The following is a 21,805-nucleotide window of genomic DNA, read 5'->3' on the forward strand; positions in this document are numbered from 1 at the left end:
ATGGTTCAACTTAGAGCCTATAGAGACGCTATAATTGCTGGCATGAAAGCCGGAGGAAAGAAAGCCATTAACATGTCGAAGACAGTTGAGGTGATTCAGAAAAGCGATGAAGCGCCCAGTGTCTTTTATGACCGATTATTGGAGGCGTACCGCTTGTACACCCCCTTTAATCCGGAAGACGCAGACAATTCCCGAATGGTTAACTCCGCCTTTGTCAGCCAAGCATACGGAGATATTAAGCGCAAGCTACAAAAGTTAGAAGGGTTTGCAGGTATGTCCATCACCCAACTAATGGAGGTAGCAAATAAGGTCTATATGAACAGGGATACAGAAAGTAAGAAAGAGGAAGAGCGCAAGATGCGTAAAAAGGCTGATATGCTAGCGGTAGCGATCGCAGGCGTAGATAGACGGGGCCCAGATAGAGGCGATAGTAGATGGAATGAGGAACCTCTAAGTAGAAATCAGTGCGCTTACTGTAGGGAAGAAGGGCATTGGAGAAATGAGTGTCCGCGAAGGGAACAGTCTGAGAAAGACAGACCTAGGACAGGTTATGGAAACTTTAGAGGCAGAGCGAGAGGTAGAGGAGGCCCCGGAGGGAGTAATGGTTATAGAGGGAGTAATGGGAACAGAGGAAGTGTTAGGGAAGACAGGTATATTCCAGCAGCGCAAAGGTCCCGCGATAGAGAAGGTAGGGACTTCGTAGGATTGGCTGACACGGTCATGGAGGACTATTGATACCGACCGGGCTCCATCCCCCTTGGTCGAGCGGAGCCTATGGTCGATGTATCAATAGGGGGAAAAAGGAGCGCGTTCATGATCGACACTGGTGCTGAACATTCAGTGGTGACTAATCTAGTTGCTCCTCCATCTGGAAGGACTATTACTGTGATAGGAGCAACTGGAAGAAGTGCTGAAAGACCGGTTCTTAAAAGTCGACTCTGTACATTGGGAGGCCACGTAGTAAAACACCAATTCCTTTATATGCCTGAATGTCCAGTCCAATTGCTGGGACGTGATATGCTATCAAAATTACAAGCGCAGATTACGTTCCTACCAAATGGAACAACATCCTTAAAGTTTAATGGACCTTCAGGTATTATGACTTTATCCGTACCAAAGGAAGAAGAGTGGCGACTTTATACAGTGTTGACTAGCCAAAACCCTAGGAGTGATGAGACATTATTTAACATACCAGGAGTTTGGGCAGAGAACAACCCACCAGGACTGGCCCGCAATATTCCACCTATAAAAATTGAACTAAAACTTGGGGTTTATCCAGTAAGCCTAAGACAATACCACATCCCGCAGAAGGCTAAGAAGAACATCCAATCCTATCTGGATAAGTTCATACGGTATGGTATCCTAAAATTCTGTACTTCCCCCTGGAACACCCCATTGCTGCCTGTTCAAAAGCCCGGTACAGATGAGTATCGACCTGTGCAGGACTTGAGAGCAGTCAATGATGCGGTTGTTAGCATACATCCAGTTGTACCCAATCCATATAACCTGCTTGCTTTAATTCCAGGCGGGGCTACTTACTTCACAGTCTTAGATCTCAAAGATGCCTTCTTTTGCCTCCGAATTGCCGCAGAAAGTCAATGTATTTTCGCTTTCCAATGGGAGAACGCTGTAACGGGCTCAAAACGCCAAATGACTTGGACAAGACTGCCCCAAGGGTTTAAAAATTCACCTACCCTATTTGGTTCAGCCCTAAGTCAAGATCTATTGGATTTCGAGTCCATCCCAGGAGAGTGTGTCTTGTTACAATATGTAGATGACTTGTTGATAGCAGCAGTTACAAAAGAAATCTGTCAGCAAGCAACGCACGATCTACTACACATTCTCTGGAAGGCAGGATACAAGGTGTCCAGAAAGAAGGCTCAGTTGTGTTTGCCAACTGTCAAGTATCTGGGATTCCATATCTCTGAAGGTCAAAGGATTATGGGGCCAGAGAGAAAAGAAGCTGTCTGCCAAATACCAATACCCAAGAATAGAAGACAAGTGCGAGAATTCTTGGGGGCAGCAGGCTTCTGTAGGATATGGATTCCCAGCTATGCGATACTAGCAAAACCTCTGTACGCAGCTATCAAAGGTACAGAGCACGACCCCTTCTTATGGACCCAAGAACAGCAAACGGCATTTGAAGATGTGAAGAAGGCTTTGATGAGTGCCCCAGCATTAGGTCTACCTGATCACACACGACCATTCTACTTATATGTACACGAGCAAAGAAGAATGGCTGTGGGAGTATTGACACAGTACTTGGGATCATGGCAAAGACCTGTTGCCTACATGTCTAAGCAACTGGATGCAGTGGCCAGCGGACTTCCACCTTGTCTAAGAGCCGTAGCTGCAGCCGCCCTGCTAGTAGCTGAAGCCGATAAACTCACTCTGGGTCAAGAACTTTATGTACGAGTCCCACATGCAGTACAGACGTTGTTGGATTACAAAGGAAATCATTGGTTTAGTAACAGCCGTATGACCAAGTATCAAGCAATGTTGTGTGAAAACCCAAGAGTGCATTTAGAGACTGTAAACACCTTAAATCCAGCTACCCTTTTGCCACAACCTACTGAAAGTCAACATGATTGTTTGGAAGTAATGGATGAAGTATTTTCAAGTAGACCAGATCTTCGTGATTTTCCCATCCAGAACCCCGATGTTCAATATTACACCGACGGCAGTAGTTATGTGAAAGAAGGGATCCGCTATGCAGGATATGCAGTAACAACAATAGACAAGGTGATAGAAGCTCGGCCACTGGCGAAAGGAACATCAGCACAAAAGGCAGAATTGATAGCACTAACACGAGCGTTACAATTGGCTGAAGGTTTAAGAGTAAATATCTATACGGACTCTAAGTATGCGTTTTTAACCACTCATGCCCACGGAGCTTTGTATAAAGAAAGAGGACTACTGAATTCAGAAGGCAAAGAAATCAAGTACGCAGCTGAAATCCTACAACTATTGGAAGCAGTGTGGGAGCCGAAAGAAGTCGGTATCATACATTGTCGAGCGCATCTGAGAGGAGATGGTGATGTAACCAAAGGAAATCGGATGGCAGATAGTGCAGCTAAGCGTGCTGCTGAATCAGGAAGACAGGAGTATGTGGGGCATATAGCTGCTCTAATACCAACTCCACTGTCCCAATGGACTCCAGTTTATACAGCTCAAGAAGAGGAGTGGTTAAAGACTGAACCGGGAAAGTATTTGGAGAACAAGTGGTATCAGCTAGAAGATGGAAGAATAGTCATACCAGCATCACTAGCGGTAGAAATTGTCCAAAATTATCACAACGGGACACATTCTGGGAGAGACAGTACTGAAGAATCTCTCAGGAAACATTTCTACATACCAAGATTGTCCAACTTGACTCAGGCCATTGTACGCAGATGTGTAACGTGTGCTAAGAATAATGCAAGACAAGGACCAGTAAAGCCACCAGGAGTCCAGTTTATGGGGGGACTCCCCATGTCCGATCTACAAATAGACTTTACAGTGATGCCTAAATCGGGTGGACATCGTTACCTGCTGGTAATTGTGTGCACCTATTCAGGCTGGGTAGAAGCATGTCCTACTCGTACAGAGAAAGCAGGAGAAGTTGTAAGATTCCTGCTACGAGAAATAATACCTCGATATGGACTACCCTGTTCTATAGGATCGGACAATGGTCCAGCTTTTGTTCACCAGTGCCTACAACAACTGACTCATATGCTTGGTATAAAGTGGAGGCTTCATACTGCATATAGACCCCAGAGTTCTGGTAAGGTAGAGAGAATGAATAGAACTATTAAGAACCAGTTGGCTAAAATGTGTCAGGAAACCCAACTTAAGTGGAACGTTCTCTTACCTATAGCTCTATTGCGAATCCGCAGTACCCCTACCAGAAGGATGGGCCTCTCTCCTTTTGAAATTATGTATGGACGACCACCTCCCGTACTTGGTAACTTAAGGGGGGATTTGAGTCAGTTGGGAGAAGGAATTACTCGGCAGCAGGTTGTAGAATTGGGTAAGACTATGGAGGAGGTACAGAAATGGGTACAAGATAGATTACCTGTGAATATTTATCCCCCTGTTCATAGTTATCATCCAGGAGACCAAGTGTGGATTAAAGAGTGGAATAATGTACCGTTAGGGCCCAAGTGGAGAGGTCCTTATGTTGTTCTTTTGTCTACCCCTACAGCGATAAAAGTAGCCGAAGTGACTCCGTGGATACATCACTCCAGGGTTAAACCAGCAGCAGTCGATTCTTGGCAAGTTACAGCAGATCCAGAGAATCCCTGCAAGATCCGGTTGAAACGCACTACTCAGTCGGAGTAACGAGGAATTATTGTGGATTACAAATTTTATTGTTACAGGTGTGAGTGAGAAGGCCATAATAAAGCCTGTCCTCTTACCAACACATAGTGTATAAGCCAGGAAAGTCTCGAAGGGACACCTGTGAAGACGAGCAGGACTCCATTCCCTGCAGCCCTCACATCCTGGAAGCTGAGGTTCCATCGCACGGACGAAGACTGAGGATGACGGCGAAAGATGTGCTTTTGATTGTGTTTATTTACATGTGTTTTTATATTCAGGAAGGTAGAGGTACCGACACTCCTAGCTGTGAGGTATGCATTAAGACTACGAGAACAGGTAACCATATTTCCCAAACCCTAATTTGGCATTCACAATACGAGTGTAAAGGAGATGTATCGAGATGTAGATACTTAAATATAGACTATAGTGTGTGCCATTTAGGAGTAGGAGAACCTAAGTGCTTCAGTCCGGAGTATCAACCTCGTACAATTTGGTTGACTCTCAGGAATGGAGATCCTCAGGGGACCCTAATTAACAAGACGGTGTTAGAATCCGTACATTCTTCGGGTGTTCTGCTATTTGATGCGTGCAAAGCGATATCGAGTGGTAGAAAGCCGTGGAATGTATGTGGGGATCTTAGATGGGAGAGGACGTATGGGTCTAATGATAAATATATTTGTCCCAGTAGTAAAAATAAATATGTGAGTCCTAGATGCCCAAATAAAGACTATAACTTTTGCCCATATTGGTCTTGTGTGGGGTGGGCGACTTGGGGACAGACAGTAGACAAAGACATGATAGTGACTAAGTTGCCGACTAGCCCTTATTGTAAGTCTATGGAATGCAACCCAGTCCATATACTTATTAATAACCCCGACAAGTTCCTAGATAAGTATGGCAATTTATTTGGGTTTCAGATATACGGGACGGGTTTAGATCCTGGGACATTATTGTTTATAGGAATAGAGACTGATACGGTATCCTCCCAGACTCATCAAGTATACCATTCCTTTTATGAAGAGATGAGTATAGATAATAAGATCCCCCATAACGCTAAAAACCTGTTCATTGATCTAGCTGAAAGTATTGCCGGTAGTCTTAATGTTACCAACTGCTATGTGTGTGGAGGTACTAACATGGGAGACCAATGGCCTTGGGAAGCAAAGGAGGTAATGTCCGGTTCTGAGGCAGTTGACCAATTAATATCTACACAAGCCGATTATCATATGAGTGTTAGAGGTAAATCTGAGTGGAGATTAAAGACCTCCATCATAGGTTATGTTTGCATAGCAAGGAAAGGAATAATGTATAATACTTCTGTAGGAGAATTAACTTGTCTAGGGCAAAAAGCTTATGATGATGATACAAAGAATACAACTTGGTGGTCGGCTTCAAATGTCTCAGAACCATCAAACCCGTTTGCTAGATACGCCAATTTAAAGGATGTGTGGTTTGATCTATCTATCACATCTACCTGGAGAGCCCCAGCAAATTTGTACTGGATCTGTGGTAAGAAAGCCTATTCAGAGCTGCCACAGGACTGGGAAGGGGCATGTGTGTTGGGTATGCTCAAACCATCCTTCTTCTTGTTACCGATTGAAACAGGTGAGACTTTAGGTGTTAAAGTGTATGATGTGAATCATAGGAAGAAAAGGGGACCCATAGAGATAGGCACCTGGGAAGATAATGAATGGCCTCCCCAGCGTATTATAGATTATTATGGGCCAGCCACGTGGGCTGAGGATGGTACCTTTGGTTATAGAACCCCTATTTATATGCTCAACCGTATTATAAGATTACAGGCGGTGGTTGAGATTATCACAAATGAGACATCACAAGCGCTCAATCTTCTAGCGAAGCATAACACCAGGATGAGGACAGCAGTCTACCAAAATAGATTAGCCTTGGATTACCTTTTGGCAGTAGAGGGAGGTGTATGTGGGAAGTTTAACCTAAGCAATTGCTGTCTTCAAATAGACGACGAAGGGCAAGCAATAGCTGAGCTTACTAGCCATATGGTTAAACTAGCGCATGTGCCTACTCAAGTATGGAAAGGGTACAATCCAAGTAGTTGGTTTGGTAGCTGGTATGAGTGGTTTGGAGGGCTTAAGGCAGTGGTAGGTGGAGTCCTACTGATTTTACTGTTGTGTCTACTCCTACCGTGTCTTATACCCTTAGTAGTTAGGTCTGTGCAAAGCCTGATAGGAAGTATAGCAGAGAGGAAGGCTGCTGCACAGATAATGGCGATATATAAGTATAAGGCTCTAGATCAAGGAGAACCAATGCAGGAAGATGAGTGTTAAAAGATTCACATCATAAGATAAGTCTGGTCTGGTTCAAGGTAACTTGCGGTGTAAGCAAAACTAAGGTTATGTGATGCCTCAAGTAATTGTAAAATATCAAGAGGCATCAAAGGGGGGAATGTGGTGGAATCTCGGTAAAAATAAATTTAGTAGGCCGAGATTACCACGTGGCATGTGTACGTGCATATGCTGACGTATCGATCAGTTGGTTGCACGTGGCAAGATACGATCAGTAGTGTACGGAGCATGTGCAAGAATACAGGATATAGTATTCCCCCTCCTCCATTGTGCTGGACAAGCCATGCGGTCAAACAGGAAGTTAATTCTTATTTGTGTTGATTGGTTAAGAGAATGTGCGGGTGGAGCTTAATATGGGAGGAGTTATATGCCTATATAAGGAGCCTGCACTATTGTCCGGGGCTCAGACTTTGCTGTATTTTGGTGACGCTAGTCCCTCTGAGTCCCGATCGGTGATCCAATAAAGAATCTCTTCCTTCCTGAAGAAACCTGTGTCCATCTCTCTGTGCTTGGCTTCCGTCAGTTTCTCCGGTATCATTACAGCTGTGGAGCTCTGTGATACACATACTGCACATTACTGTGAGTGTTACAGCTGTGGAGCTCTGTGATACACACACTGCTCATTACTGTGAGTGTTATGGCTGTGGAGCTCTGTGATACACACACTGCACATTACTGTGAGTGTTACAGCTGTGGAGCTCTGTGATACACACACTGCACATTACTGTGAGTGTTACAGCTGTGGAGCTCTGTGATACACACACTGCACATTACTGGGAGTGTTATGGCTTGGAGCTCTGTGATACACACACTGCACATTACTGTGAGTGTTACAGCTGTGGAGCTCTGTGATACACACACTGCACATTACTGTGAGTGTTATGGCTGTGGAGCTCTGTGATACACATACTGCACATTACTGTGAGTGTTACGGCTGTGGAGCTCTGTGATACACACACTGCACATTACTGGGAGTGTTATGGCTGTGGAGCTCTGTGATACACACACTGCACATTACTGTGAGTGTTACAGCTGTGGAGCTCTGTGATACACACACTGCACATTACTGGGAGTGTTATGGCTGTGGAGCTCTGTGATACACACACTGCACATTACTGTGAGTGTTACAGCTGTGGAGCTCTGTGATACACACACTGCACATTACTGGGAGTGTTATGGCTGTGGAGCTCTGTGATACACACACTGCACATTACTGTGAGTGTTACAGCTGTGGAGCTCTGTGATACACACACTGCACATTACTGTGAGTGTTACGGCTGTGGAGCTCTGTGATACACACACTGCACATTACTGGGAGTGTTATGGCTGTGGAGCTCTGTGATACACACACTGCACATTACTGTGAGTGTTACAGCTGTGGAGCTCTGTGATACACACACTGCACATTACTGGGAGTGTTATGGCTGTGGAGCTCTGTGATACACACACTGCACATTACTGTGAGTGTTACAGCTGTGGAGCTCTGTGATACACACACTGCACATTACTGTGAGTGTTACAGCTGTGGAGCTCTGTGATACACACACTGCACATTACTGTGAGTGTTACAGCTGTGGAGCTCTGTGATACACACACTGCACATTACTGTGAGTGTTACGGCTGTGGAGCTCTGTGATACACACACTGCACATTACTGTGAGTGTTACGGCTGTGGAGCTCTGTGATACACACACTGCACATTACTGTGAGTGTTACAGCTGTGGAGCTCTGTGATACACACACTGCACATTACTGTGAGTGTTACGGCTGTGGAGCTCTGTGATACACATACTGCACATTACTGTGAGTGTTACGGCTGTGGAGCTCTGTGATACACACACTGCACATTACTGTGAGTGTTACGGCTGTGGAGCTCTGTGATACACATACTGCACATTACTGTGAGTGTTACAGCTGTGGAGCTCTGTGATACACATACTGCACATTACTGTGAGTGTTATGGCTGTGGAGCTCTGTGATACACACACTGCACATTACTGTGAGTGTTACAGCTGTGGAGCTTTGTGATACACACACTGCACATTACTGTGAGTGTTACAGCTGTGGAGCTCTGGGATACACACACTGCTCATTACTGTGAGTGTTACAGCTGTGGAGCTCTGTGATACACACATTGCACATTACTGTGAGTGTTACAGCTGTGGAGCTCTGTGATGCACACACTGCTCATTACTGTGAGTGTTATGGCTGTGGAGCTCTGTGATACACACACTGCACATTACTGTGAGTGTTACAGCTGTGGAGCTCTGTGATGCACACACTGCTCATTACTGTGAGTGTTATGGCAGTGGAGCTCTGGGATACACACACTGCACATTACTCTGAGTGTTACAGCTGTGGAGCTCTGGGATACACACACTGCACATTACTGTGAGTGTTACAGCTGTGGAGCTCTGTGATGCACACACTGCACATTACTGTGAGTGTTACAGCTGTGGAGCTCTGTGATACACACACTGCACATTACTGTGAGTGTTACAGCTGTGGAGCTCTGGGATACACACACTGCTCATTACTGTGAGTGTTACAGCTGTGGAGCTCTGTGATACACACATTGCACATTACTGTGAGTGTTACAGCTGTGGAGCTCTGTGATGCACACACTGCTCATTACTGTGAGTGTTATGGCTGTGGAGCTCTGTGATACACACACTGCACATTACTGTGAGTGTTACAGCTGTGGAGCTCTGTGATGCACACACTGCTCATTACTGTGAGTGTTATGGCAGTGGAGCTCTGGGATACACACACTGCACATTACTCTGAGTGTTACAGCTGTGGAGCTCTGGGATACACACACTGCACATTACTGTGAGTGTTACAGCTGTGGAGCTCTGTGATGCACACACTGCACATTACTGTGAGTGTTACAGCTGTGGAGCTCTGTGATACACATACTGCACATTACTGTGAGTGTTACAGCTGTGGAGCTCTGTGATACACACACTGCTCATTACTGTGAGTGTTATGGCTGTGGAGCTCTGTGATACACACACTGCACATTACTGTGAGTGTTACAGCTGTGGAGCTCTGTGATACACACACTGCACATTACTGTGAGTGTTACAGCTGTGGAGCTCTGTGATACACACACTGCACATTACTGGGAGTGTTATGGCTGTGGAGCTCTGTGATACACACACTGCACATTACTGTGAGTGTTACAGCTGTGGAGCTCTGTGATACACACACTGCACATTACTGTGAGTGTTATGGCTGTGGAGCTCTGTGATACACATACTGCACATTACTGTGAGTGTTACGGCTGTGGAGCTCTGTGATACACACACTGCACATTACTGGGAGTGTTATGGCTGTGGAGCTCTGTGATACACACACTGCACATTACTGTGAGTGTTACGGCTGTGGAGCTCTGTGATACACACACTGCACATTACTGTGAGTGTTACAGCTGTGGAGCTCTGTGATGCACACACTGCTCATTACTGTGAGTGTTATGGCAGTGGAGCTCTGGGATACACACACTGCACATTACTCTGAGTGTTACAGCTGTGGAGCTCTGGGATACACACACTGCACATTACTGTGAGTGTTACAGCTGTGGAGCTCTGTGATGCACACACTGCACATTACTGTGAGTGTTACAGCTGTGGAGCTCTGTGATACACATACTGCACATTACTGTGAGTGTTACAGCTGTGGAGCTCTGTGATACACACACTGCTCATTACTGTGAGTGTTATGGCTGTGGAGCTCTGTGATACACACACTGCACATTACTGTGAGTGTTACAGCTGTGGAGCTCTGTGATACACACACTGCACATTACTGTGAGTGTTACAGCTGTGGAGCTCTGTGATACACACACTGCACATTACTGGGAGTGTTATGGCTTGGAGCTCTGTGATACACACACTGCACATTACTGTGAGTGTTACAGCTGTGGAGCTCTGTGATACACACACTGCACATTACTGTGAGTGTTATGGCTGTGGAGCTCTGTGATACACATACTGCACATTACTGTGAGTGTTACGGCTGTGGAGCTCTGTGATACACACACTGCACATTACTGGGAGTGTTATGGCTGTGGAGCTCTGTGATACACACACTGCACATTACTGTGAGTGTTACAGCTGTGGAGCTCTGTGATACACACACTGCACATTACTGGGAGTGTTATGGCTGTGGAGCTCTGTGATACACACACTGCACATTACTGTGAGTGTTACAGCTGTGGAGCTCTGTGATACACACACTGCACATTACTGGGAGTGTTATGGCTGTGGAGCTCTGTGATACACACTGCACATTACTGTGAGTGTTACAGCTGTGGAGCTCTGTGATACACACACTGCACATTACTGTGAGTGTTACGGCTGTGGAGCTCTGTGATACACACACTGCACATTACTGGGAGTGTTATGGCTGTGGAGCTCTGTGATACACACACTGCACATTACTGTGAGTGTTACAGCTGTGGAGCTCTGTGATACACACACTGCACATTACTGGGGGTGTTATGGCTGTGGAGCTCTGTGATACACACACTGCACATTACTGTGTTACAGCTGTGGAGCTCTGTGATACACACACTGCACATTACTGTGAGTGTTACGGCTGTGGAGCTCTGTGATACACACACTGCACATTACTGTGAGTGTTACAGCTGTGGAGCTCTGTGATACACACACTGCACATTACTGTGAGTGTTACAGCTGTGGAGCTCTGTGATACACACACTGCACATTACTGTGAGTGTTACGGCTGTGGAGCTCTGTGATACACACACTGCACATTACTGTGAGTGTTACAGCTGTGGAGCTCTGTGATACACACACTGCACATTACTGTGAGTGTTACGGCTGTGGAGCTCTGTTATACACATACTGCACATTACTGTGAGTGTTTCGGCTGTGGAGCTCTGTGATACACACACTGCACATTACTGGGAGTGTTATGGCTGTGGAGCTCTGTGATACACACACTGCACATTACTGTGAGTGTTATGGCTGTGGAGCTCTGTGATACACACACTGCACATTACTGTGAGTGTTACAGCTGTGGAGCTCTGTGATACACACACTGCACATTACTGTGAGTGTTACGGCTGTGGAGCTCTGTGATACACACACTGCACATTACTGTGAGTGTTACGGCTGTGGAGCTCTGTGATACACACACTGCACATTACTGTGAGTGTTACGGCTGTGGAGCTCTGTGATACACACACTGCACATTACTGTGAGTGTTACAGTTGTGGAGCTCTGGGATACACACACTGCACATTACTGTGAGTGTTACAGCTGTGGAGCTCTGGGATACACACACTGCTCAGTGCTCACATGTATCCAGTGTTAGAACTCTGCCCAGAATGTTTCTATATTCACAGCTCAGGGCAATGGGAACACGGAGGTTTATTTCACAATTCCTACTTTCACTTTCTCTAAGTCAGGGTTTAAAGAGAAACACAACAAAAGTATTGCAACAAATGTGTCTCTTCCTTCCCAGCACAGGAAGGGTTAGCAATGCTTATTATTATTATTATTATTATTATTATTATTATTATTACTATGTATCTGATGCTGGGAGGTTTAGTGAGGCAGGTAGTGAGAGGGTTAAGTGGTTCCCAATCCCTCCCTGTTTGGGGAGGAGCACAGTTTGTGTCCCCTGAATGAGATCTGATGGTGTGAGTGAGAGACTCAGAGAGCTGCCACAATGACTACCAAAAGCATCGCCCTATTCGGGGCCACCGGCATGACTGGCACAGTGACCCTGGCACGGGCTCTGGATGCAGGTAATGGGCCCCCAGGGGCCACACACTAACACTTTACCTGATACAATGTCTCAGGAAATGGCAGGAGGAGCTAGCATCAGATCCTGGGGCAAGGAGCTTACAATCTATTAATGTGTGCAAGGACCTATGAAAACTAATGGTGCTGGCTCTTTTTTAATCCAATATACAGATCACACATTGTAAAAATAATAATAATTATTATTTAAGTGTTTGACCAGCTTCTTAATCAGAGACTGAAGTTAACTCATTTACTGCTCATAAAGTAATGTTAAAAAAAAGGAAAAAGGTTATAACCACAACGGCCCGCCCGTCCGTTTGTTGTTGGAAATGAATGAGAATGAAGGCTGAAAAATGTATGTACGGTATTCATTTTTAATAACTGTCCCGCACACATACCTGGATCCGTCACATGTATAGCGGTTAGTTATGAGTTGGGCTAGAAGTCGTTTTTATATATAAATAAACAGTTTGTTTATTTTTTTACTTTACTTGCATTGCTTAGATTAACCCCTGCAGTGGCGTACACTGTTGACAGAATTCCCAAACATACCTGCACACGGACTGCGATTCTCTGTAGCATGCACGAACACTCCGGAGACGTCGTGGGATGGCAAAGTATTCCAGAACGTGGGAACGCAGCGGCAGTAAGTATTGGGGTTCAGTTCAGCTTTATATTCTCTTATCTTACAGAGGAATTATCGCTTCTCAATGTCGAATAAAACTTCAAAAATCAACTTGTGTCAACCTTTTTTAGACGTGATACTCCGTTTTTTTCAATGTAAATGAAAGATTTAGCTGCTGTCAGCAATGTCCAGTTAATTGACCAGAACCCAAGATGGAGGCGCCCAGTTGCAGGATAAAGGGGTGCGTATTGCTATATTTCACGAACACATAATTCGTGAAATATAGCAATATGGGGGGGGGGGAGAGACAAATGCCTTGTTTGCCTCGTGTTCTGGGGCTGTCTACCTTACTGTGAGTGAGTGTAGCCGTCAGTGTGTATCTGTGAGTGAGAATGGGTGTACCTGTGAGTGTGTGTGTGTATGTCATTTTCTGTGTATCTGAGAGTGTGTGCCTGTCAGTGAGTGGGTGTGTCAGTGTGTGTCTGTCTCAGTGAAAGTGTGTGTTGGTTAAACAGTGTGTGCCAATGACTGTGTATCTGTCAGTGAGTGTATATCAGTGCATGTATCAATGAGGGCATGTGTCTGTCAGTCAAAAAAAAGGTCTTGACACGAATGGGGGAGGGGGGGGGGATTTAGATTTTGGGGGTGCCCGAATTTAGTTGTGCCTAGGGCAGCACAAATCCAAAATACACCACTGTCGCCGCCTGCTAACGTGGTCCAGCTGAATTTCTGTCCATTGGGTAGAATCGAATTTGAATCTTGGCGTTCGGTTAAGCATTTCCATTATTCGTATCCAGAAATCAGACTGGAATGTGGGCTATGTTCAAAGCAATTCATTGCAGTGCCCCGTGACGGAGAGTCGGAAACAATGATTTTTTGATAATCTTCACCTAAAACTTGTTTATCTCCATTTATCATAATAATTCCCAGTCTGTGTCCACAGATCGTGCTTTTTTTGCCTTAAATGCAGGAGGAATAAAACACACTAGCCTTTTTTCCTTTGTTACCTGCCCCGCTTGTTACATTGTTATTATTTATAAATCTCCGAGTCGCTTCTTTGATTTGACTAGAGTTTAAATCTGACCATATGGCTGGTTTGTGCTTATAAGTGCAGTGTCTGTCTGTTAAATAACTTGTGTTAAATATTCATTTTAAGCGACCGTTTCTCATTTAGTCACACCAGAAAACGGATAAATTCTGTACGAGTGCATGCGCGCTTCGTGATTCCTCCATCATCGAGCGTGCATGCGCCATGTGCACAGCACTGCAGGTTTTACTACCTTACATGCTTTGTACGGTGTGCTTGGCACAGCTTGTAAATTTAAGAAAAATACCCCCAAAAAAATCTAGGAAGAAAAAAAATATTAGTATAATCAATGGCAAACATTTATAGATCTCTCTGGTTGTGCTAAAATCTTGGAAGTGACCACTGCTCTCTAAGGACCATGAGATGATTTCTGTTAATATAGAATTTGAGAAAGTGATCGTTTTGTCTTTAAAGGATCTCACCTAATTCTTGCTGAGTCAAGTGGTGCAAGCAATGCAGCAAGGAGATAAGCAGGGACCTCTCCCTCCTATTCCAACATGTTAACCATTAACCAACGCTCATGGTAGGACTTCGTCTGTCCGTGTGTCAGTGCTGCACAATGTAATCAAACAAATAATGGGGAACATCATTATATGCAAAGTGTCAAACCAGAGCGTTTGGGGAAGACGTCACTGATTTAAAGAGCTTCCAATCTAATGTACGAGTGTTTTAGATTTGCTTTCGGTTGGCATTCCTGCGACAAGAAACGTTGGCAAATGCCACCACAGATTTACTGCAGAATAAATGAAATGTGTTTAACGACGTCCTGCGTGTCATGTTGCAAGCCGGGGGAAAGTGGATCTTTTTTGGGATTATTTAGGAAATGACTGATTTTAGAAAGGCTGGGAATACAAACAAACTGCCGCCGATCGCAGCTGCCATTTCCAGTGTCTGTTAAAGAATTCTATGAAGATTCAATGATCAAAAGTGTTTTTCTGTTTAAAGGAAAATTTCTGCAAAATGAAGCCGTAAAATGTTATAACCTTAAAATATGTGTTTAATATTTGTGCAAAAAAAGAAAACCATCTATTTTATTATATGTAAAAGTTAAAACGGGGATTTTAAGAGTTTCTGTTTCATCCTATTGGTTAGTTTAATAATAATTTTATTTTTTGTTTTTCTAGAAAACTCTGTTTGGCTACGTTGGCAATTCTTATCTTGCCAGCCCAACACTGTTATCTTGTAGCCTATACCGTACCGTGTAACAGACGGAAGGCTTCGATAAGCTGCAGCCGCTTGCTCCTCTTTAGAATGTGTTGATCGATGTCTGACAAAATGTATCACGTCTATAGTGACAACATATACAGTGACATTGCACAAAAAGCCGACATTGCCGATTCAGACACTGGATAGTAAGACCGGCCTCACATAACCACTTACAATACACGTTGTATTCTTCATTGAACCAGATACCTCCTAATATTTGGATTCCCCATACTATACTGAATCCGCATTATGTACATACTGATCGGCTGCGCAGGTTAATTTCTGGGGAATCAAATACCTAAGGGCGAAATTAAAGTTCTCCAACTCAGCTAGAGTTACAGCGCAGCCTTTTTTGTCTAAATTGTGCAATTTCGTTTTTAATTCACTGCAATTTGGTGAATAAACAGCGTAAAGGGAATTTAACTTCTATGCTGTGTACCCAAAGGCCGGCCGTTTTGTCTGCCATATTTGATCCGGTGCTGTTGGGAGGTACAGGAATAGTGCTATCTAGTAGTATGTAATTAAGCCATTGGTTTCTTCTGGCAGCGTATGAATTCTACATACTGCAGGCCGTATTGTTGTCATATGTAACAAATTTTCTGGATATGCATAATTTTTTCCATTTCATGGGCAGTATACAGAATTCATACGCTGCAGGATTCCTTCTGCATTATCAATACAATTCCATTCAGATTTAAATGGTAATTTTGTGCTAAAAGACATGGTTCTAACTCTAATTTGCAGCATGGCGTTTATTGCACCGTAATTCACTGTTTAGTAAATTAACTCTTTGTGTAACTGTGGTGAGACCCAGTGCAGACTGACGGTGGGCTAATAAAGTGATTGGCTGTGAGATGTGTGTGACTAATTGACTATAATGAATTCACATATATCTGTAACTCTGTGCCTCTGTTGTAGGGCTCAATGTGACGGTGCTGGTGAGGGACCCATCGCGGCTCCCTCCTGACCCAAAGCCATCCAAGATCATTGTGGGCGACGTGCTGAATAAAGCGGACGTGGCGAAGGCCGTGAAGGGGCAGGATGCGGTGATCATCGTTCTGGGGACAAGGAGTGACCTTGGTAATGTTTCTGGTTTTGCATTAAATGGAAATCTAACTATTCGATTCAGTAGTCGTCCATTTTGACAAATGTCAGCACAGCGATTTGAACAGTGTATTGTTTAAACTAGCGATAACCTTACTGTAAAAAACAAGGCAGAATGAAACGGATCAGGCCATGTTATCGATCACTACTATATTAGCTATTTATTCCCAAAAAAATCCAGCTCCCCAGCATTGTTTTGGCAGCCTCGTCCTGATTTTCTGCCATAACTGGTGCAGGACTCTTGCAGGGAGTATAGTTCTGTCTTTGCCTTATTAGCATCTTGGCAGTTATTTTTAGATTATTAGAACTATCCCAAATCTCCAGCAGAGACTCCTTAATAGGATACATATAGCCCACCCCATAATTATTATTATAATTTTTATAGCTCCAACAAATTCCGCAGCGCTGTACAACGGGTATTGCAGCTGTACAATAAGACGCTCACTTGGTTTCTCTTTATGGGTGTACAAAATGTAAGATTGATCTTTCGCTGATATATTCGCTATTGCTGGGGGTGTAAGATTAAGTTAATTTGCTAATTACGCAGTATTTTTGGTGAGTCAGATATACTGTATTGTTCTGTATTAGCCCATACCCCATCCCTGCCACCTATGACAGACAGTGTGACTACCAGGAGAGCCGGGGGGCTAGTAATAGCTGCATGGCCACAGGTGGTTTGTACAGAGTTTGGGTGTTCGTGGAACCTGTTGCACTTCCTGGTCTCAGATCCTCTGTATTTGCTGTCTGGTGTCAGTGCCGCGTGCCGCCACAAGGTGGGGCAGTGAGCCAGAACGCCGTGGATCTAGCGCATGTTCTAGTAAATGCTGGAACATTGCAATCGATGTCACATGTAACGAACGTGCTGTCTCTTAGAGCAGCTAATGCCGGACTCGGCTGGCTACAATGTTACATCTATTGCCTAGTGTTACCGTCTCACAGACTCGGTGCTGGGGGGATACAGTCCGTGATTACCTGGGGTCTGATCCGACATCTAAGACCCAGTGACACTGCGCTGGTACATTCTGAGTACTGGCCCGGGGGTTAATAACCACTAATATACAGCGACAGAGATCCACGGAGTTAAAGGAATTAGGTCATATTAGTGGGCCAAAAACTCTAGGCTTTATGAGCCCTTCAGGCTTACTCCATACGGAGTATAAAGGGGATCCGGTACTCTCCCATACGGAGTATAAAGGGGATCCGGTACTCTCCCATACGGAGTATAAAGGGGATCCGGTACTCTCCCATACGGAGTATAAAGGGGATCCGGTACTCTCCCATACGGAGTATAAAGGGGATCCGGTACTCTCCCATACGGAGTATAAAGGGGATCCGGTACTCTCCCATACGGAGTATAAAGGGGATCCGGTACTCTCCCATACGGAGTATAAAGGGGATCCGGTACTCTCCCATACGGAGTATAAAGGGGATCCGGTACTCTCCCATACGGAGTATAAAGGGGATCCGGTACTCTCCCATACGGAGTATAAAGGGGATCCGGTACTCTCCCATACGGAGTATAAAGGGGATCCGGTACTCTCCCATACGCAGTATAAAGGGGATCCGGTACTCTCCCATACTGGGGGAATAAAGGATCCGGTACTCTCCCATACTGAGTATAAAAAGAAACACAGATTGTTACCGTATCCACTGCTCAGGGGTAACATTTATTTCAGGAGTACATTCTGCTGAGGGGGAACGTTGATTGTTGCAGTAGTTAGCTCAGAGGGAACACTAATTGCTAAAACAAAGCTTTAATTTAGGCATTTATTTTTTTGAAGGTCCCACGACTATGATGTCAGAAGGAACCAGGAACATTGTGGAGGCGATGAAGGAGAACAAGATTCGCAAAGTTGTGGGGTGCATGTCATGTGAGTGTCTGCTTACTAATGGGGGGATCGTATAGGGGAAAACGGTTCCAGATCTGCACTTTAATCAATTCATTAAATAAAACCTGCAAACTGACTGATGTGTTAAATAATAAAGTTCTATAGAAAATGTAAAAGTCCAAGAGAAGAATATCGCCCCCTGGACGCTGGCTAGTTTGTTGCTTGAGATAAGGTCGCCAACAATGTCCCTCTCTGAATGTTGCGCGGTAGCTGCTCTCTTACATGGGGTAGTGACTGTACAAAGAGTAATCTGGTACCCTGTGTATTAGCCACACACACAAGAACGAGGGGGCTTCCTCCGCAAGAACCCATGGAGGAGATAATTCTTTACGGTTAGAGCCATAAAGATACGGAATTCACTGCCTGAGATTGCTGTGATTGGAAGTACCAAATACAAAACCAAGGGGTTACATTATTCTGAATGCAAAAAACACAATAATGGTAACATCCTGTAGGTCACGGCTGCCCAAAAGGTAGATCCACAAATGTTTTTAAACTACAGTCTAGCTGCATGCAAAGCATCATTTGAGTTGTAGTTCTGCAACATCTAGGGATCTTTTGGACACCCCTGCTATAGATTAATAGTCTGTGAATCTAATCAGACTGATATCTTGGTACTGAGAAGGAATCTATGGTATTTTTTACCCCCTTTTAAGTGAAAGTAGAACTCCGGTATTTTTTGTGGAGTTGTGTTCTTTCCTTTCTCTGATGGCCTCAAGGTCGCTGTTAATTATTGTGTATTTGGGGTATTCGATTCCTAGCGTTACTGGGAGAAGAAGGAAGTTTGGCGTAAGCTCTGTGTTAGACCTCAGTCATGTGATGTACAGTTTTCGTGTGTTTACCACCAATCATGTGACTCACAGTCGGTGTTTGTAGTCCAGCTGCTGTTTATGACATTTGGAGCGGAAAGCTCTGTTTAAAGCTGTGTGGGCCCGATGACTAGACGTTGAATTAGATTGTGTGAGCTTTATCCAGTAGGTGGCCGTGGGTTGGTAGTTTTATTCGGGAGGTGGCCGTTGGTTGGTGAGTTTTATTCAGTAGGTGGCCGTGGGTTGGTGAGTTTTATCCGGTAGGTGGCCGTGGGTTGGTGAGTTTTATCCGGTAGGTGGCCGTGGGTTGGTGAGTTTTATCCGGTAGGTGGCCGTGGGTTGGTGAGTTTTATCCGGTAGGTTGCCATGTGTTGGTTGCAGAGATGGCCTCACGTTGGCTGTGGCCATTCAGCGACCATGTCCTCTGCATATTGTTCTATCACTGGTAATGTTGCCATTTTCTCCTGTTCCAGCTTTCCTTCTGTGGGACATCGCCAAAGTCCCTCCTCGCCTGCTGCCGGTCACAGAGGACCACATCCGAATGCATCAGGTTTTGAAGGACTCAGGCTTGGACTTCGTAGCTGTTCTTCCTCCGCACATTGCGAGTGAGTGGTGGCCCAGGTCCACATACTGTGTATAGATACATATTGGTGGTCCAATGCAGGACACCAGATGCAATCCGTCTTGGTTTGAGGTGTAGGACAGATTAACGATACATTGTTGGTAAAGGTTTTTACATTGTTGGTAAAGGTTTTTACAGAGTTATGTAACCTGAGCTGCTCCACAGGAGGTGGAATATGTAGTCCTGATGTAACCACAGCAAAATGTACACATTAATTTTAATTTTTTTTCCTTTTCTGTGCAGAGGACAAGCCATTCACCGGTGATTATACAGTGACCGCGGAAGGACGTGGCGGCAATGTGATCTCCACACAGGACCTCAGTCACTTCTTCCTCCATTGTTTGTCGGCCGACGAATATGATGGCAAAAGTGTGACCTTGTCTCGGGATTACTCTAACCTGTAACTTGCCGTATCACGCCGCGTTTGAGGCAATAACAGTAGTGTTTGGGAGCTTGTCCCATAAGCTTACAATCTCGGAATCTCCATTAAAATGTTCATTTAAAATAAGTAGAGCAGGTTCAATCTTGGATTAAAATGTATTTTTTAATATATAAAATGTCAACTATTTTAAAATAAGTGATAACAATCTGGTTTAATGACTTCTTTAAAACTGCCTTTACGTGACGTATCTGCTGTAGGATCCTGTAGATAAGCGCCAACACTTTTATATTTTAAACCCCAAATAATTCTCAGTTCCGCTGTTAATGAGGGGCATGATATTAATAGTGGAATTTATAAAACACAATCTGAAATCTGGGAGTTTAATAAAATAAATATCACAAACATGTTTTGTAATCATTCACAAAGAGCGCTACCCGCCAAAACAACTCTTCAGATCAGCTTTACGAGTAAAACTATATTTTACCAAAAAATGACAAATCTGTGTAAGGGGATGAGAGGTTTTGTGGTGATCTGCGGGTAATTTAAATCCCACAGAAACTCTCACAATTAACACTGGTGTTTATACTGACTTCCATCACCGTATGCTTTCTGCTGGTGATGTAACGAGAAAATGGCTACCACCCTTATACAAAAACCACCCCCAGAAAATAACGAGAGGGCCGGGATTGGCTTGGAACATTCAGACACACTCAACTGCTAAAAGCAGAGAGCTGGGGGGGCCCCGCGGGGTCAGAGGACAGATTGTGCCCCTTCGCTAATCCATGTAATTCACCCATCTCTTCTCCCTGTTATGTATTATCCTTGTTAAGCCCTAAAAGGCCAGTAACTGGCTGGACATAGATTATTAATGGAGTTACCGACTCCTATTGCTCACAAGTAGTTAATAAGGGCTTTTTAAAATGGGTGCTTTCATTTTGAAATACAAATTGTTGAAGGTGATTTTTTCCATTACCAACAGCAGGCGCTACATTACTGCCTTCCTTAGCTAAGCCCTCAGCACCATTTCAGCTTTGCTGTGGAGGGGGCTGTATGGTAATTTGGTTCCCTGCATCCCCCGACATATAGCCTGTTCCTTTATTTACTGACGTGATATCTCTGATGACCTGAAATGGACGTGCACACTCCATACAAGTACTTGTACAGGCAGTGTGATGTAATTCCAGTAAAATACAAGTTTAGCAGGCTAAGATTGCCACAAGGCATATGTATGTATATGTGTTTGTAGTATCAGTTAGTTAATAACACGTAGCTAAGATACTGTCATCACTGTACTGACCAGGTGCAGGAATGTAAGAACTGGAATTACGCGTCCCTCTCCTTTGTATCAGATGAGCCACGTGGTTAGACCGGATGGATGAGTTTAGACTCTATTCATTAAATAGGTTAAGGGTATGTGTGGGTGTAGTTAATTGTGGGAGGAGCTACAGTGCTATATAAGGAATGTACTCTATGTATTCAGTACTCAGACTTTGCTGTATTTTGGTGACGCTAGTCCCTCTGAGTCCCGATCGGTGATCCAATAAAGAATCTCTTCCTTCCTGAAGAAACCTGTGTCCATCTCTCTGTGCTTGGCTTCCGTCAGTTTCTCCGGTATCATTTGGTGCATTGGCCGGGAAGCTCATCGTTCAACGGTAGCTGAGAGGCAGAGGCGTGAGACGGTCTA

At 44.4% G+C, this 21,805-nt stretch overlaps 1 protein-coding gene across 1 annotated transcript; it reads left to right on the forward strand.

Annotated features, from left to right (window-relative positions):
* The first annotated feature begins 12,256 nt into the window (after positions 1-12,256).
* On the forward strand, positions 12,257-20,493 carry BLVRB (biliverdin reductase B). The gene is made up of 5 exons (XM_063433199.1): positions 12,257-12,399; positions 16,234-16,395; positions 18,201-18,290; positions 19,591-19,722; positions 19,983-20,493. Exons 1-5 carry the CDS (start codon positions 12,321-12,323, stop codon positions 20,141-20,143), a joined length of 624 nt encoding a protein of 207 aa, XP_063289269.1. The 5' UTR covers positions 12,257-12,320; the 3' UTR covers positions 20,144-20,493.
* The last annotated feature ends 1,312 nt before the right edge of the window (positions 20,494-21,805 follow it).

Source organism: Pelobates fuscus, chromosome 9, assembly GCF_036172605.1.
Source record: "Pelobates fuscus isolate aPelFus1 chromosome 9, aPelFus1.pri, whole genome shotgun sequence".
Classification (NCBI taxonomy): Eukaryota; Metazoa; Chordata; class Amphibia; order Anura; family Pelobatidae; genus Pelobates; species Pelobates fuscus.